The sequence below is a fragment of the Onychomys torridus genome, chromosome 1, assembly GCF_903995425.1.
Source record: "Onychomys torridus chromosome 1, mOncTor1.1, whole genome shotgun sequence".
Lineage (NCBI taxonomy): Eukaryota > Metazoa > Chordata > Mammalia > Rodentia > Cricetidae > Onychomys > Onychomys torridus.
In genome coordinates, this window is record NC_050443.1 from 139,335,805 (window position 1) to 139,361,646 (window position 25,842).

Consider the following 25,842-nt stretch of genomic DNA (forward strand, 5'->3'; position numbering starts at 1 on the left):
ATATACATACATGAAGAAGATCTAAATGCAATGGCCAAATGGTGGGAACAACAAAGCCACAACTGGCCATCTCTTGTCAGCAAATGAAGCTTCCTGTAGCAGGATTGGGTTACAGCTAATTGAGTTGTTGGCCAAAAGGGTCCCATGGAAATCCCCAAACAATCCAGGCTGTGCCAACACTATATGATACTCTCCACAAACTGACAGCGAGGCCCCATTGTTGAAGATAACACCTTCACACCTCATTGAGCATGGAGAAATTGAGGTAGGGCCTTTACTCCTAAGGACCAAAAATTTAATTTTCTTTGAGAGAGGAAGTTATTTTGCACACTACCAAATTAGAAATATAAATATCAAGCCCTTTGATCTACAATAATGACCTACCTGCAAGATATGCTAGGGCAATGGTGGCACAAATCTTGTGGGAGTAACCAATCAATAACCAATTTGACTTAAGGCCCACTTCACGAGATAGAACCTATACCCAACACTGCTTGGGTGGCCAAGAGCCTGAGACTAGACAGTCCAGGGACCTAGGGTAATACCAAATATTACTGTTCTAAAGAAAAAAAGTGGCAATAAAATGATTCCTAATGATACTCTCTTATACCTGTAGATCAGCACTTTGTTCACCCATCATCAGAGAAGCAGCAGATAGAACAAATACAGAGACCCACAGCCAAACATTATTCAGAGAGTGAGAGACCTTGGGATGTTTCCATCAAATCCTTCCCCTCAAAGTTCAGGGAACCCTATGGAAGAGGATGTGGAAAGAGTTTAAGAGCCTGAAGGGGTAAAAAACACCAAGAAAACACGGCCCTTTGAACAACTTGATCAGAGCTCATATGAACACCCAGAAACTGAGGCAGCATACACAGGACCTGCACTGGTCTGCATCAGGCCCTTTATGTATATATTATGGCTTCCAGATTAGTGTTAGTATGGGATTCCTGAGTGTGAGAGGTAGTGTGCTCCTTGTTCTTTCTCTGGAACTCTTTTCCTTCTGTTTGTTTTCAACGATTCTGGTGTGCTAGCTTTTGTTTTGTCTAATTATATTTTATTATTTTTCCATAGAAGCCTGTTTGTTTTGATTTTTTGTTTGTTTTGAGTTTTTGCTTTGTTTTGTTTTTTGACACAGTGTTTCTCCAGGTAGCCTTACTGTCCTGGAACTTGCCCTGTAGACCAGGCTGGCCTGGAACCCAAGGACCCATCTGTCTCTGCTGATATTAAAGGTGTGTCCCATCATGCTCTACTACCCTGATGCTTGTTTGTTTTCTAATCAGAGACAGAAAACAACTAGGTGAGATGGAGAACTGAGAGGGAAAATGTAATCAGGATATATTATGTGAGAAAAAAATTTTTCTTTTTTATTTTATTTTATTTTATATCTATTTTATTTAAAAAATAAAAGGGGATTTTTTTTTTTTAATTTCAAGTAGTTTAAAGCTAGTCATAGTAGAGGCAGGCATGGTGAAATAGACCAGTTCCATCCTGGACGCTAAGGCAGAAGGACCAAAAATTCAAGACCAGCCTGTTTGTGCGACTCATTTTTAAAAAACAACTCTAAAACAAAATGAATTAAAAGCAAATAAAAAATGTGGACACCGTGAAAGCACTTACTCTATGGAAATTATCAGAGACCAGAGCATCTTAGTCAGCACATGACTGTCCTGTTCACCTAGTCTTCATCCTTGAACTATGCAGACTGGTGGTGGCAATGAGTCTCTCGCCTTGAGAATGAAGGGCCAAGAACAGCAGAATCACTGCCACTGGCATTGCTTCCTAGAGGAAGCACTAATCAAGTGAGTGTGATCCACAGAACGTGCGCACACACACACACACACACACACACACACACACACACACACACAAGTGTGCTTTTCATATACTTTTTATGTTTATATTATCTATCAAAATCTATTCTGGAAGGAGAATTTGTATACAATTATTCAGATGTACCACTGTACAATCCAACTACTTATCCTCACAGAGCTTCCTTTTTTTTTAATGGGTAAAATCATAATAACAAAGACCATGAAGTAAAGTTTAGAGGATAAAAGGAGGCAGAAAAATAATAAGCAGCATGCATTAAATGGTGACTGTGCTGGAGTACTTTTTTTTTGTTTGTGTGTATGTTTGTTATTGTTGTTTTGTTTGGTTTGCTTTTTTTAGTTGCGTTCGTGTAACCCAGGCCAGCCTCTACTTCTCCAGTGGGGATTGCAGATGTGGGCCACCTTGTCTGGTTTAAGCCCTATGTTGAATTCTTCCCAGGAACTTCACAAAGTAGGGTTACATTTATCTCTGTGCACAATAAGAAAACTCAAGACACAGATCATTTTTTTCCCACTTGACAGAAATGTGTGAAATCGTGTAGAAATTAGTTATCAATATGACATTTTGAAGTTCAGATGTATGGTTTCCTGTTCTTCAGGTGAAAATGCTGTCTATGCACAGATGATGTGAGGAGGGCCAGGAGACAAAGGCCTGTGTATCATTATATGGGTGAGCCAAAAAAGAAACCAGTGTGATGAATTATGTTCTTGGGTGTGTACAAATGCTTAAAAATCCCCTTTTGTGCAATCTTTCATTTCTTTACAATGTCAAATGAAGAAAATATGTATGCTCAGTATCTCCTGACAGCTGCTCACAATGAACTTAAGCCCCAAGGAAGAAGGTGGAGCTGAGAGCTCAGCTCAGAAAATCAAGCTTAGTCTGATCTCACTTTTCTAGAAACATGTTAACTTCCTCACCCCAAAACTAAAGCAAAAATAAATGAAAAGCAAGTGAAGCTGGTTAGGGGAGTGAGACTGAGCAGGGAGAACTATCAGTTCCACAGCTGGTCTTTGCCGTCCCTGTCCATGTCTGGATGACATGCTAAGGGTTCCTTCCTTGGCTCCTTAGCCTCAACTAGCAAACCACAGACATAGCCAGCCAATGTGGACAGATTCTGGAAACACTGGGTCAGGGTTCTACAACACTTAGAAATTATTCAATATGATATCTAATGTTTTTGTTATCTAAAGTATATCACTTTAGTGGATATTCTATCAGGAGCCAACTCCATGAAGAAGGGAACATGAAGAGCTCATACACTCTCGTTTGTGGATTCCTGAAAAGTTAGAACTGATCCCTCCCTAAAATAAACATCTTAAAGCACCCAGATAGGATCCATTTTGTGATGTTTCTTATTTTAACTTCCATGGAAGCATTCATTCTCCTGTGAGTGTTTCACATGCAAACACTGTACACAATAAGCACAGCATAGACCTCTTCCGGGTATAGCTGGCTAGTAACCACAAGGTGCCCGACCTCTCACCTCAGGACCTCCTTGCCCTGAACCCATTTGGCCAAACCACTTGACCTCTGAGGACAGCAATTTGAGAACCATGGACCATAATCCACCTTATTGGATTTGTAAATTGCTGAAGTTGGAGGTAGCTTTAGATCAAAGTCCAGTCCTTTGGTTTGTTTGCTTGTTTGTTTGTTTGTTTGTTTGTTTTTAAGGCTACATCCTAGCAGCAAAATAAGGTGGTTGCTCAGTTAGTCTTAGCTATAATGCTGTGTTATTGCTGGGTTAGTCTTAGTTATAATGCTGTGTTGTACTCAAGGGTTTGGGTTTCTGGTGAGTAAGAAGTTATGCCAGTTATTTTCCATCCAGATATGTTATTTCACCCCTGGTGAGTGTGGCTGCCTTTTACAGGTAGGAAGTTCTAGTCATGCAACCTCTGTGCAAAACTTATGAGTAACTGAACTATGAAATATACTTAATATTCACATTGGTAGAAATTCTATAGATAGATAAGTAAAATAAATTATCCTTGACTTTCAGGTAAATGAAACATGCACCATACTTTCCCCTTCTCCCTGTACACATATTCTCAACCATTTCATAAACTATCCACAGGGTGCTGTGTTTAATTACAGCTTCTGCTTCTCAGAGCTGAACATAGTGGCTCTAGTTCCTGCTCTTGTACCAGTGTTTTTTAGAGTAAGAAATAAAGACTTCTGTCTTGGGCTATCTATGCAAAGATCTGTATGTATTTAAATACATTCTAAACTGAATTCACACAAAGGACATAGAATGAGAAGCACAACTGTACATGTATGGGGAGACTGAAGTAAAGGAGTTCCTTTCAGCTCTATAGAACCAAATCCATGGCTTTGAACATGACAAGCACCTACTCCTGAGCCTTGTTGGAGAGTTCCAATGGAGACACAACCATTCCCAAAGCTTCCCATCTACATAGTACAGTCTGCATAGACTGCTTAACCCTCTTTCCCTCTCACCCAATTTTTCCAGTGCTGGCATTTGAACCAAGAGCTTCACACACAAAAGAGCACATGCTCTGACACTAAGTTATCTTCCTAGCTCCATTACTATCCTTTGACTAGGACCCCTGAAGATGTTTATATTCCTAGTGGGAAATGTTCTTTATAAGTTCATCCCTGAAAACATACACACAAGGAACATTATATAAACTGAGCAGGTTGTATTTATGTATTTAAGAAACACAAGAAAAACAAAGCCATGATTTCTAAAGGAGGGAATAAAGAGAAAGAAAATGATGCAATTATATTACAATCTCAAAAATAAAAAAAGTAAATAATAAATATTTGGGAATGATTGCTGAATGACTCCAAACTCCCCCCCCAACCCCTGATAAGCTTCCAAATCCTTAGATTTTTCTCTTGACAAGCCCAAAAACCTTTACCCTCTCTGTAATCAATTTTAGAAATTTTATTCATTTTGGACTCCAGAGCAAAAAGGGAAGTCTTTGAATTCCACACAGACTTAAACTTGGGAGAAAATGTCTGTTCCAATAATGGTGAGCCTATGGACTTGGTCCCACAGACTTAGCAAGAACAAAGTCTTGAGGTTGCTTTTGGGAAAAACATAATCTGAAAATACTCTTTCAAAGTAGATTTTTCTATGTCTTATTTAGAGTTACCACTGATGTGATGAAACATTGTTACCAAGGGCAACTTGGGAAAGGAGTTTATCTGGTTTACACTTCCACAGCACTATTCATCACTGAAGAAAGCCAGGACAGGAACTCAAGCAGGGCAGGAACCTGGAGGCAGGAGCTGATGCAGAGGCCATGGAGGAATGCTGATTACTAGCTCGCTCTCCATGGCTTGATCAGACTGCTTTCTTATAGAACCTAAGACTCCACCCCAATCTCTAATTAAGAAAATGACCTACAGGCTTGCCTGAAGTCCAATCTTATGAAGACATTTTCTCAATTGAGATTCTGTCCTCTCAGATGACTCTAGCTTGTGTCAAGCTGACAGGAAATTAGCCAGCATACTCAGAAAGAGACAAAAGCAGAGGGAAAGCTATCTGACTCCCTTGTTCTAGTGATGCAGACAAACTTTCCAGCATATTCTATGAGTCAGTGAGCACTGGAATCTATGTGGAAGAAGCTCACACAGCTTCAAGGCCTGCAGAGGAGGACAAATGTGGCATTAATATTAACATGTTCTTCCCACAGGAAAATTAGGGCAGCCATAGTCCCAAACATCAGCAGTGCATAGACAGTATAACAGGCATGTTTCTAGTGAGCCAAGAGCGATCTGGCTCAGATTTTGCCAAACTGTCAAGAGATCCTCTATTTCCTTTTGTTAACACTTTAAAATCTGGTAACTGGGCTATATATTACCAATGTGTCGCCATCCTCCACAGCTCCTGAGTCCCCCTGTAACTAGGTTTCCTGTACCTACCCCTGTCAATTCCCAGTTCTCTCTTCCATTTTATCATACCACAGGTTATGGAATGTGAAGTCGATTCTCAGCAGTGTTTCCCAGATTTGTGCTGTGTGTTGACACCATCCCACATGCTTTCTATGGCATATCATGAGAAACATTGGGTCAAAAAGTCTCTACATCTCCTTCAATTTTCTATAGCCAATAAATTGAAGGCAAGAAATTCAAACTCAAGTTTGAGGTCTGTATCTACTCTACTGTCTTACATGGGAATTGCAGGTAAAGAGATGTGTGTGTGTGTGTGTGTGTGTGTGTGTGTGTGTGTATGTGTGAGAATAGGTTTTCTGTCCCCAATAATAGGTTTCTCTGCCAACACAGTAAGCTGGATCAACTTGAATTGGAAAAATGTAACAACAGGTTTATTTGAACAAAGCAACTTCCAGGTGGGTTCTCAAGTCCCAGAGATTGAGGCCAGAGAATCTGCAGGCCCAAAGTAAAGCAGAGGGATGATACAGGTTGTAGGTGACAGGTGATGATGTGTCTGCCACAAACTGGGTTTGTGCCAGAGTATGGTCAAAAGCTGAATGCTTATGCAGGGACTTGGGCAGCTGAAGGGAACAAAGGAAGAAGTTGTAATAGTTGCCAAGAATGCAGACCCTGGGCTTTTTGGTATCTTTCATTTGTTGGAGATTTTCTGAGAGGGTGGGGGTGTAAGACGAAGTGCTAAATGGTCTTAGTAATAAAAAATTGGGAGCCAGATTATTGAGGTTAAAACTGAGAGATCAGAAGTGCTCTGTCACTTCCTGCCTGTCTGTACAGACCTCCAGACCTTTATGGTTAGTGCTGGGATTAAAGGTATGTACCACTACACTTGGCTCTGTTTCCAGTGAGGCCTTGAACTCACAGAGATTCAGACGGATCTCTACTTTCCAAGTGATAGGATTAAAGGTGTGTGCTACCATTGCCTGACCTCTATGTTTACTCTAGCGGCTGGCTTTTTCCTCTGATCCTCAGATAAACTTTATTGGGGTACACAGATAAAATATCACCACAATGAGATTTGGAGAGAGAGAAATAGGAATGGAGCTTTCTAGATCGTGTAGTGGTGAGCTAGAGGTTCCAACCAAACGTGTGTATCTCAAACTATATTTCAGGAGCCAGAAAAGACTTGTAGGTTGCCAAATCAGGATACTTCTAAACCTATGTCAACAGCATTATCATCTCATTAAATTAAAAGTATTTTGATAGCCAAACAGACAGATGCAAACTCGGTAAAGGACTGCCAGGTCCAAGAACAAAAGGTAGTTTTTATTTTTTAAATGTAGTAACTAAGCTCTCAAGAAGTTAAAAACTAAAGTAATTTCCTCAAATAAAACACTGACTCTAGCAGAGTCAGGCTTAGAAGCGAACAATCCTGAGAGTCCTTAGATCCCTTTCATCATTTCCAGCAACAATTCGGTGATCCCATCCTTTGACAGCATCGTTGATGAAACGGGCCAGGAGGAGAGAACTTTGGAAACTCGAGACTACATATAAAACTGTCTCATGGAAAAATAACAACTGTGGCAAAATCGAAATATGGAGACATAGCTATCAATGCAGCCATGTTCCTTGGCACAGCGTGCCACTCCCAAGGTCACAGCAAGGAAAACAATGGTATCTCTCCACCCCAACCCCAACCCCAGAAAGAGATGCTTTCCTGATTTTGCATATGAGAAGTTTAGAAAGCTTTGTGCTGGGTATGTTTGTACCCACCTCAGCAGTCTACATGAGAGTGAAAGTGGGTAACTCCCTTGGGAGCAAGAACTAGATGGTAGCATAAGCATCAATTGAATCCTATTTACTGTTCCGTCAATATAGCAGCCTCCCTATGCTTTCATGAGAGTCATGATGGAAAAGTTCGCTAGAATCTAGAATGCTATAGAAAAACAAAGCAAGCAACCACACAGACCTGTATAGTCACTGTTTTTGCAGAGAAATAGTAGATAAGTAACCCCAGTTTAAGAAGTAGATGATTCAAGGTGATCACAGAAGTTTCAGGAGCCTACATGCTGATGTTGTTCACAGTTATTATAATTATTAGTCCCAAAGCTCTCTGGCATATGCATACATGTGATTATAGCATCGTCTGTACTACATAGGTAATCAGATTTCTGAGATGTATGTTTCTGTATGTAAAAAGTAGCAACCTACTTGAGAACTTCAATTTTCTTCTCCATTTTCCAAGGTTTGCATTTGACAGTAGCAATCATTTGTCTGTTCTCATCTAACTGTGCCTTCAATCGTTCTAATTCCTCTTCATCAATCTCTTCTTCTTCTTCCCTTTAAAAGAAAATGAAAGGTTAAACTTTGCTTCATTTCCAAACCTAAAAAGGCTCCTGTTAGATACCCGAGCCCCTTTTTCAAACTCAGCTGCCCACAGTCAATGAAGAGTCCCCTATGCACTAGAATTCACATCTCAACACTGACGTCCATCCAGCTTGGGGATTATTATAACCTTCAACAATGCTATTTGCATTCTAATGCTCAAAATGGAACTGTTCTTTTATGTCCTCAGCCTCCAGCTGTCAGAACGGGGAAGCTGTGGAAAGGATAGTAACAGATCCATCAAGATACACACTTCTCTCCTCTGCTCCCCTTGGCAGGCAGCCTCCCCAATTCTATGTTTCATTTAAGAACCTTATTTTTCAATAAGGATAATAAATTAAAGGTGAAGATGTCTTTGAAGTGTCCTTAGAAATTTTAAATTAGTCCTATCTCAAGAGAAAAGCGGAAAAATTGAAACAGGGAAAAATGAAACTCTGCTTCTCAGAGGAAGCCTAATCTGTTAATTACACCCCAAACTTCATTTGATAAGTTAACTTGAAATGCTTTTGGTGGAGGCAAATGCTTTGAAGACGCCTTCAAAGGGATTTTGCTTCTCACTAAGAAGATGCTGTGGTCTCTTTTCTGTGATCCTACCATTGCCAAACTGGAAGCTAAAGGAAACAAAATCTAAATATGAAACACGTGGTTTCAGTGGAGCAACCATGTACTATATTAGAGAAATCAAATTGTTGGCAATAGATTGTTTTAATTATTAGGCTAGTGTCTCAATTTTAAATACACCCTTTCATACTTAATATCACAGCACTGAGACTGGGACTCTGTATCTCATGTTTTTGCTTTGTAAGCAGGGTCAACTTTATATTCAAACTGTAGCAGTCACTAAGTACCTCCATCCTTTCCTTGGCTTCCTGTCTATTTCCATTTGCCTCCTAGACAGACACTTCTTCCTTGCCAATACTATTCCTGGAGCTGAATGGCCCTCCCTCCCACAACTGGAGGTGAGGTGAGTCTATTCTGTCATTTCTCTGAATCTTAGCAGAATGAGCTCTACTACCCCTACCCCAGCTTGCACCCCCATGAAACCAGCACTTGTGTGCATCAGTCCTCTATGGAGCTTCAGGTTTCAGTTCCCTGGATCTCTGTCTACTCTTCACATTGCATTTTATCCTTTCCAGGGTTCCAGCTCATGAATGCTAGCTGCCTTCTACAGCTGTTACCATTGTATTTCACTTCCCCACTTGCTCCCACCAAAGACCTAGTTCCCAACTCTTTTATTTATAACCCCTAACAACTCTCATATAAAATTCTCACAATTCAATTCGCTGTTGACGTTTCTCTCCTCACTGGACCCAGACTGAGAAAGAGATTGTAAACTATTCATTATTGTTGAAAAACATATTTTATAGTTCACTAACCTTATTACTGGATACAACAGGAATATGGGGAAAGCTATTTTTAAATTATTAATCATAATGTAGGAGGACACATTTGCAGATTACAGGCCAGGCTAGAAAATGACTTTGTAATCTCCTACTTGTTGTCAATATATAGTTTCTAATCATGCTTTTATTCCTCAAATAAAAATTCAGATTACCCCTGTAAAATATCACCTTCTAGTTGCTTGCCAACTCAACACACTTTAAGAAGAGGGAACCTCAGTTGAGGAATTGCCTCTATCAGATTGGCTTGTAGGCATATGGCTTAGGCATTTTCTTGATTCCTACTTGATGCAGGATGCTGACCTAAAGTGAGAAATCCATGGAGTCTATTAAATGAACAAAGGAATTATTAGGGGGTAACTCACTACAGCATGGGTATTTATCCTAGGGTCCAGGTAAGCCGAGCTCTGTCCCATGCTGATCTTATTCCAAGATCTGCCTGGTCAGTCCCAGCATCCAAGCCACAAGGGAGCGAAGAGAGCACTGTGTACCTGCATCCCAGTTCTTAAAGGTCCCCACCACCACCAGCAGCCCCACCCCAAGGGCATGTACTTCGAGGTCATAGGCAGGTGGAGCAGTTACCTGCTGTGTCATTAGGGGTAATGCTTCAAGGTCATAGCTAGAACAGCTACCCACCACACTGACCCTTGGCAGATTGGCCTAGGCTGTAGCTTTACCAGCCAGCCAGGAGGATAAGTCAGTAAACAGCTCTCCTCCATGTTTTCTTCCTTTGTTTCTGTTTGATTTCCTGCCCTGACTTCCCTCAATGACAGATTGTGATGTGAAGGCTTAAACCAGTGGTTCTCACCATGTGAAGCATGACCTCTTTGATGGTCAAATGACCCTTTCACAGGTCACCTATCAGATATCCTGCTATCAGATATTTACATTACAATTCAAAACAGTGTCAAAATTAAAGTTATGAAGTAGCAACAAGAATGATTTTAGGCTGAGGGTTACTACAACATGAGGAACTGTATTACAGGGTTGCAGCATTAGAAAGGTTGAGAACCACTGGCTTAAACTCCCTCCACAAGTTATTTCTGGTCAGTGTTTTATCACAGAAACAGAAAGAAAACTAGGACATATATTTTGCTTAAAATAGCAATCTCAGTTCAAGAAAACTATATAAGGACACTCACTAAGATGTAATTCAGATTGTCATTGGGTAGTTTCTTTTTAATTATTTGGTATTTATTACACAAAATTCTGTGACAATGTATAACAATGGCATAAAATACTCGATACAGTCTGAAGCAATATATAGATTGAATTGGTTAGTCTTAGAAAGGTTAGAAATGTTTTCACAAAAATAATTGAACTTGTTTCCATGTAGCTATAGGTATGAATACAAATCATAAAACCTGCTTCTTTAGACAATAAAGAATGTTAGCAAAAGCATCTAGATGCATGAAACTCTTGAGAATAGAGTCAATTCACAATAAGAGATCTTTAAGATTAGTAACTTAATTATTTGATATTTCAACCCTATAGCTGACCCACAATCTAGAATAAACCATGTGTACATTAAGTACAATAATGTACTACATTACTGAGTTTTACTATGAATCATATATAAGATAGTCTCAGTAAGGATAAAAGAATGAGCCAATCAACATATGAATAACCTCAAAGCTTATGAATTTACATGCCAAATATAGAGACTATAACAGACTTTTCTGATGTAGCCCTGACTCCGACTTTCCAGAAATTTTGACTTCTATCAGCCTCCAAATATTTTGCTCATATTTTTTTCTTCAGCATGTATATCCTAACTTATTTCATAATAATTTGTGTTTGAGTAGCTTCTCCTTTACTGTACTATAAATTTGAAGGTCTGCATAAATATTTATTGAAGAAATGCTTATGCATCAAACTTTCCTGAATAACATTGAGTACTCACCCTGAACCCAGTAATGGAATCAAAATAAACTAGAACATAGCAATGCTCTACAGGCTCCTATGACATGGGAAGATGTGCACCCCTACACTAAGTGACCTGAGACTTGTATATTTTTAAAGACTTTGTTGTTAATTATTGGTAACTCCCAAGAAGATCCTGCTGTACTTCATAGTGTAGCTGATAGACAAGTTACCTTCAAATACCCAAGCAACTAAAATACCATGTTCATCGGCATTACAAGGAAACTGCTTATCTAGGAACCACTCAAAGAAAGAGCTCTCTCTACATACATATATATACATATATATGAAACGCTATACACATACACACACACACACACACACACACACACACACACACATAATACATATGGCATATGTTCTATTTTCTAAAATTCAGAACTGCTCTGTGAAAGAAAGACTTTCTATCTTAAGCTTACCAACAGTTGTGAGGAAAAAGAAAGCACAACATACTGAATTTTCACTACTTTGAACATTTTGCTTACTCGTTTAAAAGTGGGTCAGGAAAAGCCAGGGATGTCACTAGAAATACTCTACAGTGTCTAACAAGGCACTATGTCTTAACCATTGCCAAAGATAGAATTACAGCTTTAGATTTCCTTGGTTTTAAATCTTTCTAAGGGTAAGGGAAAGTCCTAAGGCTTTGCTTGAACATTTAAAAAAGAAAGATTCTGAATTAATTCACTTAAACCAATGTATCCTCATTTGCCTAATTTTCTTCAAAATACATTTTAAAAGTATCTTTTCCTTCTTAACAAAAGATTCTTTATCTATAAAGCAAACAAAAGAAAATAGACACTAAAATTTTAGTCAGAATGCTAACACTAAATATGTAGAGTACTATGGCTTTGGCAACATAATTTGAAAATTCTGTGGAGACTAAAGTCAGCTATGTGAAGGGTTTGTGAGATGGGGTGTGATTACAAGATTCTCAGAACCAAAATGGAAGTGAGACAACTGAGGTGAGACATTCTCATAGAGGAAGGTCCAGTTAATAAGCACAGACCTGTTTCCCAGAAGCTGGGCATTTTTGGTTTTGTTTTTCTGTTTTTTGTTTTTCAAAGTTTCTCTTTGTAGCTTTGGAGCCTGTCCTGGAACTTGCTCTGTAGACCAGGTTGGCCTCGAACTGACAGAGATCCACCTGCCCCTGCCTCCTGAGTGCTGGGATTAAAGGCATGTGCTCAGGTATTTTATATGAAAGCCCTGAGTAGGCCAGGCAAGCAGAAAAATTCCATCCCACTGTATCTTCTTAGAAAGATTCTTTTCCTCAGGCATAAAAGAGGAGGAAAAGCAAATTCTATTATGGAATCTGTATCACACTTGTGTACATTGGTGATGCTTTCTTGATGCAATACCTCCTAAAAAGAATAAACTTTGCTAACAGGACCTATTCCTGTATAATAACACTAACCGTCATAACATTACATGGGACTTGAAATTTGATTGCATTTTCATTTTTTAAATGCTTGCCAAAAAATGGAAATAAAAATATCAGAGTTAAAATCTAAAGCAAATGATACCTTGGTATTCAAGAAAAAGGAAAAGAAATAACAGTAGAAGGGGAAATCAAAACAAGCTAAACATTAAAAATCTATCTGGTTACTTGTATTCTAAAAGGAAGTACAGTCTATTAATACAAAGCTTTTCTCCCCTACCTGAAAATTTTCCATATGGTTTCATTAAATAATGATTATTTCTGGGGATAATATAGTGGAGTTATTGAATACTGAAAGGTATCATCTTGGGAGGACTAGATGAGAACATTCCCCAATAAGTAGAGGAGTATTGAATATCACTGTCTGGTGGTAGTCCACAAAGCCCTATAACCTTCAAGTACAGAACAGATTGGCTCTTTGCTTGAATCAAACAGCCTAGGTTTTCCATAATTAGATGTGTGCAGGCACACTTGCCCTCCCTCCTTGCCATCTGCAAATTTCTAGTAATTCAAAAAATAATCTTCTTGAGTCTTTTAAAAATAGTACTTACACACATTACTCTCTACAGTATCAGAAGTAAAAGTTTAGAGCAAAAGAGGCTGATTTTTTTTAAATATAAATATGAACTGAGTGTGGTGGCTCACATCTTTAATCTTAGCACTTCAGAGGCCATCCTGGTTTACATAGTGAATTCCAGGCCAACCAAGGCTTACATAGTGAGAACCTGTCTTCAAATCAAGAACAAGCAGATTATACATGCACGCATGTGTGTGTGTGTGTGTGTGTGTGTGTGTGTGTGTGTGTGCATGTGTATCCCCAACCTTCTATAATAAAAGCCAGCACACTTTCTTTCTACAAAATTCCTAGCAGTTAACATTTGAGGCTTTGCATACTACATACAAGTCAGCCTTGTACTCATTTTCTTTATTAATAACCCTATAAGACTATAAAAAGTAGCACTTGTACTAGATTTAGCCATATTTTACCAAATACTTTTCCATAAGATAAAGTGACCAGAGCTCATTCTTCTGGAGTTTTCTATATACTATAATTTTCAAATATTAAAACAACCATGATATTGTAACAACCTGTAACACTTTAAGTCTTGCACGGGAGAGTTCTTCATAGTCCATTCTTAGTGTGCATTCATTTTAAAGACTGTATTTCAGTATTTAAATATATTTAAGTGGAGGAAAATGGCAGAATCAGATTAAGCCTGTCTAACTAACTAGAAGTAATTTTAGTAACTGATTTAAACTCCATTGAGTCCCACATAGAGCCATTTTCTTTCATATGTTTTTACATAATAATGCCGCCAGCTATACAGGAGGAATAACTTACGCTCCTCTCCTCAGCCTTCTCCGTCTTTCTTTTTCTCTTGCTTTCCTTGTCTCTTCATCCTCTGGTTCAGGTTCTGGGTCGTCCTCCCTGATAACATCTCTGGTCCGTTTCCTCTTTGGTCTCAAGCTCTCTCTTCTCGGAAGTTTATCTTCTTCTTCACCTGACCACAGCAATTGATGCATCAGTAAGAAGCATCAGAACATGCCTGTTTTCTCTAACAAGTTTATTCTTGCTTTTTAATAACTCTGCCACATACCAATGAGTGTGACAATCACCACAATGTAATATGAAATATTATTTTACACACATATGCACATACACACACACACACACACACACACACACACACACACACACACACACACACACACACACACACACCTAACTTAATTTGCTCTGTGGTTCATCTATTCAAATATTCAAATATGGGTCTCTCCATTGTAATTAATTCTTCCAGTTCCAGTCTTTATTTATTAAGATAAATCAATGACTTGGAGTTTGGCAATATATTATGACTTCTAAAACCATTCAAATCAAGCCCAAGTTTGCAGGCTACCATGTAACATATAATGTAGAATTATAAAGCATTGTGTATTTATTACTAGTTTTCCTAGGACACACCAGGACTCACAGGAAATGTCTCCACACCCAAATAGTGTTAGAGAAATTGCTTAAATCCTTGCAGTCTTCCTAGTTCAAATTACTCAGTTGTTTTTTTTTTTTTTTTTAGCATTTTAGTATTCATTTTAGAATTCATTCTTAATTTGACCAAGGTGGCACAAACTACTGGGTTCAACTGATTGCCCTGCTTTTGTCTCCCGAGCACCTGGGACTACAGGTACCACACCTAACTCATCTTCATTGTTTACTCCAAATAATTCTTATTTTTCCATTCTTTAAAATAATTATATCGTTTTTCTATTTACTCAATTCACTGATAAATTCCACAGTCTTTAAGTAAGAGTGTTGTCTGATGGTTCTAGTGGGGGCTTTTTAATACTAGTGCAAGTCCTTATGAAACACTATCAATTTACAGAAGATATAATCTTACATGTGGAAAACCTCAAGACTCTACAAACATCTGTTAGGATAAGTAAATGAATCTAGGAAAAATATTAACAGAATTTTTTACAAAATCGATACATAAAATTCAGTTGTACTTTTTTTACACTAAGAATGAAGGATCTAAAAAGGAAATTAATAAGACAATTGTATTTAGAAGAGCCTGAAAATGGACAAGGAACCTTTGAACACACTTTACTGAGGAAGAATAATACTTTTTATACACTAGAATTTTTTTTAAATGCTGGTGAAGAAAGTTAAACATGATACAAGAAGTGGAAAGATATATTATATCTGTGTCTTGAAATATTTTATGTAATAAAAATGCCCATATTAGTGTAATGATCAATGAAAACTCAATTACAGTCTCAATATCATTTTTTTCAATAGAAAAGGGTTATAAAAGTTCATATGAAATCACAAAAGTCCCAAATTAGGAAAAGCATTCATGATTAAAAATAACGTAATTGGGAATCCTGCAAGCTACAATACAAACTTGTCAGGCTAGATGTATCCAGTGGTGCAATAATATACTCTTATGGGTGTAACCAACTATTTCCTGATTAGATTTGAGATCTGTTCCACAGGATGGATTCCCACAGGCCTAGGACCATACACCCGATCAAAAGCCAATGGCTGGGAGGTCTTAGGCCCTTGAGGGGTGGGAACCTACTACTGTTTTCTTGCTAAAGAGACATGTTGCCCAACTTCTTTCTAAATATATTAACATTGGTATCCATGGATTAAACTGCTCTAACCTTTTTTTCTGTTTATTTTATAGTAGGCAATAGGCAATGCCAAGATTCTTTAAGTACTTGAAGTACTGAGAATAAGTGTTCAGCCTTAAACAAATAGGACATCTATATTAGCCCCTTTAAGGATCTGGAACACTGGAGATAAGAGAGACAGAAAGAATGTAAGAGTCAGAACATGGGAAGAAGTGCTGTGAGAAGTGTATTCCTAGACATAACCTGACTATTGTACCCATGAGCTCACAGCAGCAGTGCTATCTACACAGGACCTGCACATTCTATCATGCCTTGGGGAGAGAGCTTATAAGACCCTACCCCTCGATAGGGAGCTATAGATAGTTACTTATTAGAAGAAGGATACTCACATATCTCAGTGATGTAGCTAGTACTAATTTTCCCTTGATCAAGTAAATAATCCCCAACTGATGCAAATGTAGGGTACTCTAATTGTATATAGAAGATCACAAACAAAAAATGACATCAAAATAGGGATAGAGGCTGATTGGAAGAGCAAGGGTTTCATTGAGAGAGGGAAGAGGATATCCAAAGACAATGGGGAGAATGTTATCAAAACACATTACATATGTGTGAAATTAGAAAAGAATGTATAAAAATAGCAAAGTCATGTCATACTACTTAATTTCAAAATATAAATGTTCAGTAATAGAACTGAAATGTTATTGACATAAGAGTACATACATGTACCCCCAATAGAAGGGAACAGAGAGTCCTAAGGTAAACATGAATATATACAGTCAAGTGACACTCAAAAACATTCCAAAGAATACAAAATGAGGTTATCAACAAACACTAGAAGAATTAGATAGCTCTATGAAAAAGAGACTTAAACCCCTAGTCTATACTATAACAAATATCAATTTGGAATGTATTAGACTTGAATATAAGATACAAAATTTTAAAATTCCAAAAATAAATTCTGGAAAAGTTTTATAATATTGATTTTAGTAATGCTTTATTGTGCATGACATCAAAAGTACAAGCAATAAAAAAAAAGTAGTTATTGGATAATTAGGAGCCAAGTGAGGAAGTCGCCCTTAAGGGCAAAGTCCTACATTAATACTACTTTAATATCTCCTTTTCCTATGGTTTCAGCTAAAACCATTTTGGAGAAAAGCACCTTAGTACACCAAGAAGTATTTCTGTCAGTCATCTTTGGAATGCTTGCTAAACATGGCTGGAAATATTTTTGTCATATGCCCATGACCTTGAACTAATCCTGCCCAAGAATGTGGTGACTATTTTTCCACCCTTGATTTATAATCTTAAACTGAGCATGCTCCAGAATGTATAACATAAACTGAAGGTGCTCAAGATGTACCACCTCTAAAAAGCTGGCTGGCTTTGAACTCACAGCAATCTGCTTGCCTCTGCTTCCTGAGTGTTGGGTTTAAAGGCATGCACCATCACCACCTAGCTGTTGTTCATATTCTTATATTTTGTATCCATACCCTCAACCAACCCAGAGTTAAAAATATTTAGAAAAATTGTCTTTACTAAATGTGTACAGATTTTTTCTCACCACTGTCCTCTAACAATGTACTATGTCCAGAGTGTTTACACCATCCTAGATATAATACAAAAATTTAGAGATTATATATTTAAAATACCATAAGGAAAGCTGTACACAGGTGACAAGTCATGAAATTTTATAAAAGGCTCTTGTGCATCTACAGACTTGGGGTCTCTTTGGAATCCTGGAACCAATCCTTGTAGCTACCCAACAACCACAGTATCCTGTTGTATACTTTACAAAAACATTGACAGGATAAATCTCTTATTATATATTCTTACAACAATGAAAATAGGTAAATAAAGGTACTGAAAATGTAGTTTACCAGTTTGATCTAATTAGCAAATACAGAACAATCGATCCACCTAATGAACACATATTCAGGAAACATTGGATACCCACCAGAGTAAGACCCATTCTCAGCCATAAACAAGTGTCAGTGCATGTAAGACAGGTCAGAGAGAAGTTAGGGAAGTGAAAAGGGAGAGAAAAGAGAGGGTAACATAATTCACATGCTATGAACATGGAAGTAGGAACTATCTGAGGGAAAAGGCTCCTGATAAAAGGCAGGTAGAAGCTGATGAAAGAGAGCAAAGTAAAATGACACACGTGTATAGAAACAGCATAGTGAAACCCTTTTTGTATAATCAACAAAATTAATAATGAAATCTGAAAAAAAATCAAAATATGGGAGTGCTGTGGGATGTTCTGTATGTTAAATGTGTTGCTCTGATTGGTTAATAAATAAAACACTGATTGGCCAGTAGCCAGGCAGGAAGTATAGGCGGGATAAGCAGAGAAGAGAATTCTGGGAAATGGAAGGCTGAGGCAGAGAGACACTGCCAGCCGCTGCCATGAGAAGCAACATGTAAAAACACCAGTAAGCCACAAGCCATGTGGCAAAGTATAGACTAACAGAAATGGGTTAATTTAAGATAGAAGAAGTAGATAACAAGAAGCCTGCCATGGCCATACAGTTTGTAAACAATGTAAGTTTCTGTGTGTTTATTTACTTGGTTGGTTCTGAGCATCTATGGACCTGGTGGGTGACAGAGATTTGTCCTGACTGTGGGCCAGGCAGGAAAACTCTAACAACATGGGAGTAAATATGACCAAAGTACATTGTGAGTATGTATAAAATGTCACAATAAAACCTGTCATTTTTAAAATTATTTTATGATAAGAACAAGTTTGGGGCTAGGGATGCAGCTCAGGGAGCGTGCTCACCCAGAAGTAGGAAGTCCTGATTTGGTCCCTAGCATCACATCAGCAGGGCATAGTGGAACATGCCTGTAATACCAACACTTTAAGAAGAGGCAAGAGGATCAGAAATTCAAGGTCATCTTCAGCTACATAGAAAGTTCAAGGCCAGGCTAGGATGTGGTGATATTTTATTTGTACTGAAATGTGGTGATATTTTATTTGTTCTTTAATAAATAAAGCTTGCCTGGACATCAAGGTGAAAAGGCCAGCCATTTTAAGTAAACAAAAAGTCAGACAGCACATGCCCTTAATCCCTTAGGAGGCAGGATCTCTGTGCGTTCAAGGCCATACTAGGGAACAGAGCCTAAAAGTGGTGACACACTCCTTTAATCCTAGTACCAACCATAGAGGCCTGGAGGTTTGTACAGACAGACAGAAAGTGACAGAGCTATGTAGGAAGAGGAAGTGAGGTAGCTGGGCTAAGATAGCCAATGAGAGGGCAGAACAGCAAGGCAATAAAGGCATGGATAGACAGGAAGTAACTTGCATTTGGAAACTGCAGAGTTGGTGAGATAAGGTTGCCTGGTGGCTTTCCCTGTTTCCCTGATCTAAGGCTTGTTTATTTATTAATGCACAAATAAAATATCACATTTCAGTACAAATAAAATATCACCACACTGGGATATATAAAACATTCTAATTTTATATGTACCATAGAGCTGGTGTGAGGATGGAGGGTAGGGGAAGTTCTGAAATAAATTTACTTGAAATAATAATTTAAAAAAATCTATTCTACTAAATTTACATGGTTTAACAATGGGTAATAGATTATATTATTACAATTACTATCTGCAATTTAGAATTTAAAAGAGACAAACTTTAGCACATTATCTAGTTTCTAAATATCCAAATTGCAAGCAGGGAATGTTAAATGACACTTTTGAAACAGACTTGATTCTCATTCAAGCAATGACACCAAGAAAGACATAGTAAAGCTCCAGGCTGTTTCCATTAGCAGGGAAGGGACTTTTAGTCAGGGCACCTTTGGTGGTCTGCTTACTGGTGTGAGGATTAAATTGTCAGCCCAGTGTCCCTCAAAATGAACTCTTCCTGAGATGCTGCTCTTTCATTTTGGGTTTAAAAAAACTCAAAGCATTTGCTCATATAATGATCTTTCTAATGTTCCTGTCCCTGACTGGCCAGGGTGCCTGGAAAGGGACTTGATTCATGCTCTTGAGCTGAGCCTAGCAAAGTGAAAACAATGTAGCAGTTCACACAACCATCTAGGAACCAGGTACGCATGTTCTTTCCTTTTTTTTTTTTTTTTTCCTTTTAGTTGAATGGTCTGGTCAGCTCTCGCTCTCTCTCTCTCTCTCTCTCTCTCTCTCTCTCTCTCTCTCTCTCTCTCTCTCTCTCTCTGTTGATGCAGGGTGGCCTGCAATTCACTACATAGTCTAGTCTAGCCTTTAACACACGGAGATTCACCTGCCTCTGCCTCCAAAGTGCGACCTCTCATGTGTCACCCAGCCCAGCATGAAACATATATAGCTTGTGGCAAGCTGACTTGTTTTGTCATCAAGCAAGGCTTTCCCAGAGAAAATAGAACAGAAATAGAAAAAAAAAATAATATTACAACTTTCTTCCTAAGGAACAACTTGTAAATAGTTGTGTGTGTATGTCTATGTGTGTGTGCATTCATGTATATGTGTTTATGCAGGCTGTGCACACACCAGCTGACTAGAACCTAGATGAGGATTCTATGTACTGGTCAGTGAGGTCGGAAGAAAATCATGTCCACACACTCCTGGAGTTTTCCGTGGTGGTGTGGGGGACAACAGCGGGTGCATGCTCTCCATCAGTAGGAACCTCCTCCCAAGGAGCCCACCCTTGCTTACTTGAGCTTTCCTCGGTTTCCTCTTCTTTGTCCTCCACTTGAATCTGCACTGTTGAAGAGAGGAAACATGAACAGCCATTACATCTATAATTTAACCATTTTTATTGTAAGGTTTTCGTGCAGGTTAAAAACAAAAATTCTAGAGCTGGAGACATGGCTCAGCAGTCAAGAACACTTTTTGTTCTTACAGAAGGCCCAGGATTCAACTCCCATCACTCATATGGCAGCTTACGGCTGTAATTTCAGTTTTGGGGACCTGATGTCTTCTTCTGGCCTCGAAAGACACCAGACACACAAGTGGTACACAAACCTACATACATGTAAAACTTCATACACATAAAGTAAAAAATAAATATTTTTTAAACATTTTTTTCTACTTCTATTTTTGAAACTATTACTTTTCTGGTTATATAATAAACATAAAAATCCAAATATTACAAAAAGCATGACTTTTAAAGGCATTATGAAATTCAAGAATTATAAAATACATGATGTATGAAGTTAGTACTTGGTAACCCAATTCCACTCCTGCCAAATTCCCCAGATTACTACTATTTACTATTTGGCTTTTCCTCATATCCTCTTTGGGCACAAACTCACACACAATTACAAAACTAAAAACACACTCAGAATCACAGAACTCAGTAGAGTGAGGCAGAAAGACCATGAGTTCAAGGTCAGTCTGGGCTACATAGGAGACCCTGTAACAAAAACCCATAACAAGCCAAGAAGATGTCATTGTCTGCAGAGTAGGCCACTTGTGCGTGTAATAGCCTCCTGTTTCTAATCACAACTGTAACCAAATTTACTACTGTAAAATGGAGAATAATTCATTTCAACCTAGTTTGCCAAGTATCAAAAAAAAAAAATCCTATATAAACATGATCAAAGCAGTTCCTAATTCTTGTTACTGCCTTATACCAGTACAGCCTAAATGTCCCAGCATGTGCTCCTCCAGGAAAATATGGGAAGCTGTGACTTTAACATTCAAGATTTCTGTTTATTCCATACCCAAACTCATGTAGCATTTTGATGTCAGCCATGGTTCATTTTTATAAAGGAATATAATGATCTTATAAAAAAAAAGTTTTAGTAGTACAATAATATGGGAAAAGTGTGGGATTTGGTGGAATCTCCCTAGGATTACCCCTAATGTCAAAGTTGAATTCAAAACTCCAGGCTCTATAAGTTGTCTTGCAGATACTAAGAGTGAGAGAAGAGAGTGGCTCAGTGGATCTAGCACTTTGCTGCAGAAGTGTAAGGATTGGAGCTTGGACCCCAGAACACGTGGAAAAGTCAGGCATGTGTGGCAGCCTTCTGATAACCCAGCACTCTAGGGGAAGAGAGTCAGGTTCCTAGGCCCTGGGCAGACTATTTGGCTACCTAGACTAATAGGATTCCCTGAGTTGAGGCATCAGGGAGAAACTCTGCCTCAATAAATTAAAGTATGGAGCAATTGAGGAAGACACCCAAATGTCAACTCCAGGTCTACACATGCTTGTAGACAGGTGTGCATTCACACATGGGAGCACACATACACACGCATGCATACACAGTTACACCACCTATAAACACACAAGCAAAATTCAAAAACAGAAATCCAAAATCTAGATAATTTAAGGTGGAGTGGCATAAATCTAAAAATGCTATGATGGCCAACAATGATAGAATGAGTGGGTCAAACAGCTCTTGGTTGTGTTTCTGATTTTCTCTTTCAAAGGTAAGATCTTTACAGCATTCAGGAGGCAGAGATATGGGGATCTCTGTGAGTCTGAAGCCAGCCTACTCTACATAGCAAATGCCAGGCCAGTGAAGGCTACCTAGTGAGACTCTGTCTCAAAAACAAAAGGTTCTTTTCTTACATGCCAGAGATGTAAATTCCATTCACAAAACAGATTATTGTGAAAGCACTTTTTGCTTTTAAATATTATCTCCTTTAAAAGTTTAAGATATGCAAAAATGTTATCTATCAACATCAGCCTTGGGCTGTGGAAATAAATGTCTTTTTGTTCAGGGTGAACACATGCCTTCTGTTGCTAGCTGAATTTTTATGTCACTACAGAGGCTTTGAAATAATGAAGGCAGACACGTCTGAGAAGACTGTGGTCTGTAATAGGTCATGTTCCTTATTTGCAATTCCTGCCACCTCCAAGCTTCTTTAGTCAAAGAATTTCCTAGGAAGACATTTTGATGGTGTATGATTGCTCTTGGAGCAGGGTCTTATGAGAGTACACAATGTGGAAGCAACTGAGGACAACAGCAACTATCAACCCATAGCCCATTCTCCAACTGTCTTAGTTTAGATTACTATTGCTATGACCAAACACCATGACCAAAAGCAACTTGGAGAGGAACAGTCTTATTTGGCTTGTGCTTCCATATAACCCAGTGGTTTTCAACCTGTGGGTTGAGACTCCCCAAAGACCACTGGAAAACACAGATGTTTACATTACAATTCATAACAGTAGAAAAATTATAGTTAATGAAGTAGCAACAAAAATAATTGTTTTGTTGGGGCACCACAGCATGAGCAGCTATGTTAAAGGGTTGCAGCATTAGGAGGTTGAGAACCACTGTTAAGACAGTTCATGGTCAAAAGTAGCGAGCATAGGAATTCAATCAGGGGAAGAACTGAGGCAGGAGTTAACAAAGAGGCCATGGAGGTGTGCTTACTGGCTTGCTCACCAGGGCTTTTCAGCATGCTTTCTTATAGAATAGTGGTTTTCAACCTGTGGGCTGCAACCCCTTTGGGGGGTCACATAATGCATATCCTGCATATCATCACATGTTTACATTATGATTCATAACAGTAGCCAAATTACAGTTTTGAAGTAGCAATGAAATAATTTTATGCTGTGAGTCATCATAACATGAGGAACTTCATTAAAAGGTCACAGCATTATTAGAAGGTTGAGAACCACTGCTAGGGAAAGACGGCTGCCATCTTCCATCTTTTACTTAGCAATCCCCTAAGACCCCCTCATTCATTGGCTACTTCAGATTCCCATTGATCTTTTCAAATAACCCTTCTCTCTGGGAGGAACATGAAGACAGTGAGAGGAGAGAAGACTGCAAGATCTGTCAGCATGCTGGAGGCAACCAGGGAAACTGCTTCAGAGCGTGCCTATTTAAGAGGAGAATATGCAGGAGGAACAGATGAATGCCTAGGCAACCCAGATCCTCATTTCATGCAAATAAAGTCAGTAATTAAAAAACCATAAAAGGAAACAACAGCGAAATGTCATATTTCAGAAAAGCGGATGTTGTCGGGGGCTTTCTTATTTAATCTGCGGTTCTGAAAGCCATTCTTTGTATTTCAGGGTGACAGTAACCAAGTGGGCAGAAGAATTCAATGTTGTTTAACTCTCTGACCAAATTCAGCTCTTAAAGTGATGTTGTTGCACCAGATTATTATTTTGGAAGCTGAAAATTCTATTTTTTTTTTCAACTAGTGATTATATATCCACAAAGACATACAGAACAAATGTTCTGGGGTAGGAATGTATAAAGTATTTTTAAAAAATAGCCTTGACTTAAGGAGTTTTCTTATTTGATTCAAGGGGATAAAATGCCTTTGTAATGATTTTCTTTGAGATTGGGTTTATACATGAGATGCCTTTAAGACATTCAGGCATTAAATGGGAGGTTGAGTATTTCAGCCTGAAGTTCAGAAGAAAGAGTAGGCTGAAGATATGTACTTGAAATTATTAGCATGGACATCTTTAAAGCCTTAAGACCAAGTAAGAACACTAAGAATTTAAAAAACAAACAGTAGTGAAATGCAAGGAAAACAGTGCTAAGACAGGAGATAGAAATGGGCAGTTTAGGGACAGGGACCACCATTCGTATCTCTGGCTGTAAACTGAAAATGTTATGGGGCCTGTCCTGAAGGCTGGGAATTTCAGTGTTTGAGTGCTCTCAAGCCTGAGCTGACTCCTCAGTGATGTTAGGACAGCCTCTTCAGAGAAGGGAATGGCACAGGAGCAATAAGGGCCCAGTGAAAGACATCCATTTCTCCTCTGACCAAGAAAATGCATTTTCTGGCCTGGGTGAAAACCTAAAATTCAAGGTAGTCAGGTCAATGACTTAACAGAAGGGGGCACCCCTCAGAAAGGTGAGACCACTCTAAAAGCAGACTCAGCCTGGGGCATGCTGAAGAGATAGGAGGAAAATTAACAGGCCCTGATAGACAAATTGCTAAAGGGTCTTATTAAAAAAAAAAAAAAAAAAAAAAAAAACCCTCAGAGCCAGAAATTGGGGTTAAAGCCTGAGAGAGATTAGAAGAATAGGAAAAGCCACAGCTAACCTCACCTCACCAACTCCACAGTTTCCAAAGCAAGCTACTTCCTGTTTACCCACACTTGCATATCTTTCTGTTCTGTTCTCTCATTTGCTCTCTCAGCCCAGCTATATCACTTCCTCTTCCTGCTCAGCTCAGTCACTTTCTGTCTGTCTGTACAGACCTCCAGACTTCTATGGTTAGTGCTAGGATTAAAGGCATGTGTCACCATGCTTCACTCTGTTCCCCAGTGTGGCTTTGAACTCACAGAGATCCAGACAGATCCCTGCCTCCCAAGTGATAGGATTAAAGGTGTGTGCTACCATTGCCTGACTTCTATGTTAATATAGTGGCTGGCTTTTTCCTTTGAATCTCAGGTAAATTTTACTGGGAGATACAGTATATTGGGGGATACAATACATCATCATAGGCTTTTCTTACCAGAATTCCATACCCTAATGCAGTCCCTACCAGCCATTGCAAGGTTCTGTTGGGTTCAAAGACCCTTCTGAGTAAGGCTAAAGGTAAACATTTTCTTTTTCTTTTTTCTTTTTTTTTTGTGTGTGTGTTTTTTGGTTGTTGCTGTTGTTTTCCTTTTTCTTACTTTAGGAGGCTATCCAGAACTTACGTATTTCTTGTATTTTTTCCCCTCTATCATGTGGCTGTTTGTTCCCTATGTGTCTGTCTCCAAGCTCCTTCTCCTCCTCTTCCTCTTCTGAGCAACTGCTGAGATGCACAACTTGCATGCCTTGGGTTTTTCTTTTAAACTATAAAATTGTCCTTGAGCTTCCTTTTCTGTCCATTTTAACATTCTTTTATTTGTGAGACAAAGAACCCTAAGAAAGCATCCTGATTTTTCCAGTAGCAGGTGGTATTTCTGATGGGGCTTACCAGAATTTCTAGTGAAAACAAGATGTTCTGGAAGACAAGGGATGTGTATCAAAGAAATAC

The 25,842-nt window shown here is 38.6% G+C and overlaps 1 protein-coding gene across 1 annotated transcript in view; it reads right to left on the reverse strand.

Moving 5' to 3' along the window:
• Tmc1 (transmembrane channel like 1) overlaps positions 1-25,637 on the reverse strand; it is a 129,522-nt gene extending 103,885 nt beyond the window's left edge. The window contains exons 1-4 of the mRNA XM_036178658.1: positions 25,520-25,637; positions 20,614-20,661; positions 14,171-14,330; positions 7,897-8,025 (exon numbers count right to left, since the gene is read on the reverse strand). Of these exons, the coding sequence (XP_036034551.1) occupies positions 7,897-8,025; positions 14,171-14,330; positions 20,614-20,661; positions 25,520-25,637 (455 nt within the window). The remainder of the gene's footprint in view (positions 1-7,896; positions 8,026-14,170; positions 14,331-20,613; positions 20,662-25,519) is intronic.
• Between the last annotated feature and the right edge of the window lie 205 nt (positions 25,638-25,842).